This window comes from Montipora capricornis, chromosome 8 (genome assembly GCF_036669925.1).
Source record: "Montipora capricornis isolate CH-2021 chromosome 8, ASM3666992v2, whole genome shotgun sequence".
NCBI lineage: Eukaryota > Metazoa > Cnidaria > Anthozoa > Scleractinia > Acroporidae > Montipora > Montipora capricornis.
Window position 1 is genome coordinate 24,608,719 of NC_090890.1, and position 7,028 is coordinate 24,615,746.

The 7,028-nt window shown below is 37.1% G+C and overlaps 1 protein-coding gene across 2 annotated transcripts; it reads right to left on the reverse strand.

The window, feature by feature from the left end:
- Nucleotides 1-28: 28 nt before the first annotated feature.
- Nucleotides 29-4,603, reverse strand: LOC138059797 (uncharacterized). 2 transcript variants are annotated; one of them, XR_011134248.1, is made up of 3 exons: nt 3,876-3,966; nt 1,436-1,501; nt 29-441 (listed from the first exon to the last, which is right to left on the reverse strand). XR_011134248.1 is itself a non-coding variant. In XM_068905420.1 (3 exons), the coding sequence occupies exons 1-3, from the start codon at nt 4,583-4,585 to the stop codon at nt 164-166; spliced, it is 381 nt and encodes a 126-aa protein (XP_068761521.1). In that variant the 5' UTR covers nt 4,586-4,603; the 3' UTR covers nt 29-163. The 2 variants fall into 2 exon arrangements, 1 of the variants encoding a protein (XP_068761521.1); XM_068905420.1 differs by lacking the exon at nt 3,876-3,966 and adding an exon at nt 4,549-4,603.
- Nucleotides 4,604-7,028: the final 2,425 nt, after the last annotated feature.

Consider the following 7,028-nt stretch of genomic DNA (forward strand, 5'->3'; position numbering starts at 1 on the left):
GAAACGAATGAAATTTCACCTGTATAGCTCATTTGGCAATGCATAGCTTTAATTTTTGAAAATGATTCAGTTTGCACGTTTTGATACTGTACAAAGGGAAGTATTCAAGTTCTTTCCAGTCAGCTAAAACATCCTTCTAGCCAAATAGGAACACACTATCTGTCTACTTCGTGACCACATCTGGTGCAGCGACCACGCCAACCTCGCACCAGACTTCTCCCGAAGGTGTTGAGAAACTAGGTTTCCTGCAATGTTTTTCAATGATTTGATATTTCTTCTGAGTGCTACATTTCCAAATGTAACGGCTTCCTGTGGTAGTTGAGTGTACAGCCATGGATAGGCAAACAGTTTCGTCAGCTTTGCAAGGTTTGACAGTGGCGCGAGCGAGGCAGTCTTCGTCACTGACTTTACTGAAACATTTGGGGCATTGCAGATTTTCTCCTAACAAATTAAAGAATGAAACCGAGGCATGTAAGTTTGGCCTGACCATACGGAAAGAATTGCCGGATCATAGGCAATTAGTGTGGTGGGATAAGGTGTGCCAGTCCATAGAGCGCGAGATCACGCTTTCAACTCTTGATCGAGATCAGCATCAATGTCTTAACGAATAGAATAGTGATGTTGATAAAAATTGACAAAAAATGTGACAGTGAGTGAGTGATTAGGAGAGACAGAAAGAGGGTCGTGGGGGGGGGGGGGGTGGGGAGAGAGAGAGGGAGAAATAGAGGGTGGGGTGGAGGAAAGAGACAGAAGTGATTTTTTTGTATTAACATATGCAAATGATAGGCCTCGCCTAACAGCACCTATCTAGTGTTGGACGTTGAAGAACCTTAACCCTCTTCGGAAAGTCCAGAAGACAAACCTTCTGTTGTGTTGGTTTATAACCCATTCTATCGTGAGACACGTATAAATTTTACTACACGATTGCGAACAGCACAAAAAGTGTTGTTTTAAGGTTTATATAGGTGCGTTCTATAAAACAGAATATTCATTTCAAAGCGTGTTTCTTTTTCATAACAAGTAGATGTGCTTAGTCTCATTTGTTAGAAAAAAGGCGGTTGTCATTTACATCAAAAGAAAAAAATTTTTCCACTTGACCACGGTTTCAAAAAGTGATTAAAGCCAATACATTCGAATTTACCGCAACTGCTGGATAACTAAACCGTAATTATAACAGGTTAACCTCGACTTGAAGCTGTGGTTGTCTTTGAGAATTCAAAATCTTCTTGCTTATGAACCCGATCTCGTCAGGTTGAAGTTAATCTTTTACAAAAGCACTTTTCATTATTATTTATCCAAAGGTCCTGTCGAACTGTATAGTTATTCGCAGATTCGCTCCACGGCATCAACACCGTAACTGAGACAACGCCGTGGGGTAGAAGACAAAAAAAGAACGCGAGAATCTCTGGTTTTTGTAACTAAGAAGAATTCTTACCTTTGCAAGCAAAAACGAATATAATTACAAGAACTGTAGACGTCTTCATGGTTGTCATCTTTGAATCTGAAAGAAAAAGTTGAGAAAATTGGCGAATTCCTCACTGCGCATGTATTTTGGGATATTTAATATTCTTTATTTGTCCATGAACACGGGAAGATTGATCTACCACAACCATGCTCCAGCGGCAATCCTGTATAGCCAAAGATGTTATTAATTGGGAAATTAGATTTCCGTTGAGAAAATCCATTTAAATTCATTTTAGGCAACGATTGCTGGCTGAAGAAAATGTGCTATGTTAGTATATATATATTTATATACATATATATCTTTTTCTCCTCCAAAACTGCGGGAGACATGTTTTCGCGTTAAGAAAGAGAAGAAACCTTGAATTAAATTCTTCCCACCAAATTTTTGCACTTGTCTGATAGATCACCGGCCGGAAAGCAAACGACATTGTAAAGCGAACCGAAGATTTGCCTTATGCTTGCAGATTCATTTAGATTGCAAAACTTCCGCTACAAGCTACAGAATTCAATTTTTACCATTTGCACAAGGGAAGATTTTCTCACGCGGACAAAAAAGAATATCCTGTCCAGTGAAGTAGCTTAGAAAATAAAGCCGGAAAGTACATTAGTTTAAGTTTATCTTAAAATAATAGGCTGGTCACTAATGTGGCCGACATTTTTTAATTACTGTTTTGAAAGGCTTAACTCTTTTTTAGAAATACACGGTCACCGCAGAAAAATATACAAATCTTCTTGGTATCACTAGAACATCAATCTCGTCAAATCGATTCAGTGCAAAACTGGTCTTGAGCTTCATTTAATTATAAATAAAATAGTCTTTGTTGATGGGGAATATCAATCTCAGCACGACTTGGCCAAAAGCTTTCAGTAGAATTGAACTTATTTCCGAACTGACATTAAATCCTCTCACTTTGTATCTACATTGTCAGCATGAGTTTTCAAATGGTAAAGCACACATCTTTTTCATGTAAAAGTGTATTTGTGCAAAAATTACTTTGAGGAATTTTGGTTGTTTTCACATAAGGCTGGATAAAAAAGTCCCTTACATTCCAGAAAAATCTCTTAAGACCTGACAACTTTTTGTTTAGTTTATGTCCAGAACTTTTGGTTAGAATACGGTTTTTTTTTAAGTTTCCAAATTTTTATCCAGCTTATTGACAAAATGTGCCAGCTGAGATTCCATCAGCGGACGTCATGTTAATACAACATGATGATCGTCCTAGCGAAAGTAGCTTACAATGTTATTCTGAAGTCTTCAGTTTTAACACTAAAATATCTCATCGTCAGCACCGGTACTAAATTCAACCTTCCATAACCTAATATAAGTAAAGAAAACACTTGACGAAAAGGATCGATCCACATTCGGTTGCCCGTACTTTTTCTCCAGGTAGAAAAATCAGCACTGGGTGTTTTTTTTCTAATTTTAATAAACTTGACAAAAGTCGATTTATTTACATGTTGAGATCAGTACGCGATTAGGAATTGTTCGACTACTTATCGAGTCTCGTAGCCCGAGGCCTGCTTATATGTATAGCAAATTGATCATCATCCTACTCATATTGCAGCACCTTGCTAATCTTGCACCTTAAATCATTTTATGTTTGGCTCGGATTTTGTCAAGAACAAGCAATGTTCCTTAATACACATACATAAACTTAGAAACTCATCTTTTAACATCATGATCAAAAGTGTAGGTTTCTTTCTTAGAAATAACCTGAATAGATACATACACAATAAGTGGCGAGATCTAGCACAGTTTACATGTAATGCTCCAGATTTTCCAAGAAATTGTGGTCCAGCTTCACTCAAGGAACTCGCAAGTCGAACAATAAAAGCCATCAATCTATACCAAATTCAACTACATTTTACCACTGTTTCCTTACAAACACCAAGTCTTTTTGTTTGAGGTGAAATTTGAGAAAATAGCAATAGGAAAAGAAATAATTGAGAGGAACTGGGCATACAAAACTCTTTTTCGACGTTTGTGGAATGAGAATAATTAAATGCAGCTGTTGGTTTGTTCATTTTAAGGCCCTATACACAATTTCTAGATCTTTGTTTAAACTACAAACTACTTTATTCCACTATATTCTTATTTTGAGAGAGAAAACGTCCCTTCAGGCTTGTTTGCCGGACGAAAGTTTTTGGAACTCTTCATCGTGTTTTGCCACCCAGTTACTTGAGAAAGCAGGAAAAATTAACATTAATTGCTTACCTACACTGATCATAAAAATATTACATTTTGAGAAACGCGACCACAACCTTCACTCTTATTATCAACGAACTACAATTAATTGCAGTTCGTACAAATTAAAAAAGAATAAGAAAAGGTGAACTGAAATTTTGGAGGTTTTGCCGTAATGGTATTCAAAATCATCTGAAAAATATGGTAGGCTTACATGTCTACCTACCTGCCCGGCTCCAGTGATGAGGTTAATCGCTGATGAGTGTTTCTATCCAAAAACCGAGCGCAAGCTGTATATAAAGGTGTTTCTCTTAAACCCAAAAGGCTTGTTTATTATTGGTTAAGAGATAAGAAAAATGGTTGTCATTTAATCAACGTACCTGTTTCTTTGGGGGCGTTTTTTGAACCTATTCGTCCGCATTGGACATTGTCAATCACCCAGATACAATTCAAACGTATTAAACTTGTCTCACTGTAAATAGCGCCTTTAAGTAGATTTATTTCCTTACATATTTGCTTCGTCGTGCCTATTGTCACTCACTAAACGCTTTTTTGAAAAATAATCGACCCAAGTAATGAGCATATTATTTACTGAGCATTGGAAGTCTACTTATGAAGGTTTTATATTAAATTTTGAAGCTTTAACAGTGGAAAAAGCGTGAAGTTCAGTTTCTGTATTTTGACGTTTTGTTGAAAGATGGAAACAACTTAAAAGGAGGGGATTTGAGAAATTATCCGACGTGCGAGAGAAACAACGAGATATTTCGAACTGCTTTTTAGCAGCCAATTTTTAAGTTTTGAAATACAGAGATCGCGTGCGAGGCAGGTGGTACAGAAGAATAATATCACACGTTAATAATGACCAAAATGAAGTCCGATAAAGAGCATGTTTGCCCTACCTCCCTTACTCAGTTCATGGTCAAATGAGATGTTCATTACAGCATTACAGCAAGACCTTTGATTAGCAATCAACCGTTTATTCAGTTTCATACCAAAATGTCTTCTGCTGCAGTTATTAGCATGCATTGAGCATACCGAGATTGCGCCCAAAAAAAAAAAAGCAGATCGTTATAATGATTGAGCAAGGAATAAAATCTGTAGTAATTAAATCCCAAGATAAAATGCAGGTGAGCGCAATATATATTTTTTAATTTAAAGGACCACGGTTAATTTTCATTATCACCAGTTGTTTTCTCAGCCTCTGGTCTAAGTTCGTTGCGAAAACAGGTTCGCAGCCCGTTTTTCTTGTCTATAACCCAGCGGTCCTACTTTGGGGAAGCCAACATTTTCCATTATAATATTTTTACATCCCGAACAAGCGGATCAAGGATGTTTTATCGCTTTTTCATAATACCGTCCAATATGAAAAACGACCGATTTATATTAATTTTCTCTTTTTTTCAAAATTTTCAATTTTTTTATATACCGAAAGCAGTTTTAATGGTCTTTCTTGGGATTGGTCTCCTTTTAAGCCTCATTACTTAGGCCACAGAAAGACAGGTTACATGCAGGCTTGAACTCGATCTGGACTAATCGGAAGCTAGCTTGTTGTTTTCAGTTTAAGTCCTAAGCATGCACTTTAAGGACGCTCGCGCTAATGTTTTGCGCGCAACCTCTCCTGCACAGGTATAAACGCGACTGTAATATGCCACGCATTATTTCAGGCATTAGTTAAGATATTATGGCCACAAAAGTGTCGGAGAAAAATTTCCAGGCCTGCAAAAGAATGGCACATTTATTTCCCATACATCATGAAACGTTAAAGAGAAAGGACCGGGAGACTGGAAAAGGTCTGGAAAAGGTAGCTAATCGAGTAGTGGCTAGCTGAAAGTTTTGAAAACAGGAGGAAGGTTAATTTTAGTCAGCGACATTGCGTATATTTAACGGGGCTGTATTTTTTATTACGCTACGAACTTCTCAGTTCAAAATGATTGCGTGTTTTTGAAGTTCTTTTCCTTTACTTTCATGAAAATAGAGCAGAATTATATTTTCTTCTTCATCCACTTGAATAGTGCGGACCTACGAGGAAACAGCCAGAGATAACACACTCCAGAAGATGACCATGACGACAATGGAGAGATATGGTACAAAACAAAAACCAAATAAAGATGACGCCTGCTTGAAACTTCGTTGCTATGCTCGAGAAAGTTTTTTTTGTTTTGCTAAAACCTTTCATAGATCGAGCCTGTCTTGGGCTCCAGTCCTTCCCCGACAGGTCACGCAAAAACTTTCCAAGAGCTTCGCAACATCACATCGATTTAGATCATCGGCGACCCCTATTAAAAAAAAATCAGTTACTCTTCTTACAATCTACAAAATATGATGAAATGAAAAAATCACAATGTAAGAAGTTATCTTTTATTTTTTAATTTTTCTTTCCTTGTGTCCTGAATTCCAGAAGTGTTTATAACGTGTAGCGCTTTGCGAAAACGCTCGTTGAGGATAAACTCTACTGTTTACGACATCCCTAGCGGCATGCAATAATCTAAAAAAAAACCTGTTATATTTCTATGCACAGAAACCTTCACTCGAACATATGATTTTCATGATTTTCGATGGATGAGTAGAAGAGGCTACATCTCGTTAGGATGACCTATCTATCGAAATTAAGGCATTTTTCCCTTGCCTTCCGAAACGAAGTCAATGACCCCCTAATTTTTTTCATTTTTGGAATAAGTAATTTATGACCTAACTTCAGGCGAGAAATGGAACAAATTTCAGTGTGGGAAGATTTTCGCGCGCACGTCCTTAAGTCCTCGTTAGCAGTCATGATTCTGTACTCCAAATGTGACTAGAATAAGAAGGCAAGGTGGTTCTTGGGAACCAGCTAAGCAAAGGCGCTTTCGTAGGATGGCACCACTGAGAACTGAGGCATTTTATTGAAACTTGATAATATTACAGTGTATTTACTCTTAGGAGATAATTTACTTCAATAAGTTGGCAAAAAATACTACCTAGTGTAGGGCGAAAAAATTTATACCGGTCTGTTTTCCCGTTAAGAAGTCTGGACGTATCATATCATTCAGTGGTCGTTTAGCATTGCGTAATTGCAAAACCTCAGCTTTGCAACTGATAATGCAAAAAATAGAATAGGTATTTCGATATCTATCGATTTATCAGATTTTATTACCTGATAAATACGACTGAAAGCACGTTCGACCTCTACCGAGATTGAAAATTACAAAAAAGCCCGCAATAAAAATCTCCACTGAAGTACAAAATGTCATTGTAGCAACTAGCTGACGATAACTTCTTCCAATTTAAAAAATAAGGTTAGAGGAAAACTGATCGATGAGCAATAATTTCCTGAGTTCAATAACAATAGCTCAGAGGTTAAGTAATTGTCTTTATTTTAAGCATTTTGTGTTCTAGCTTTTTT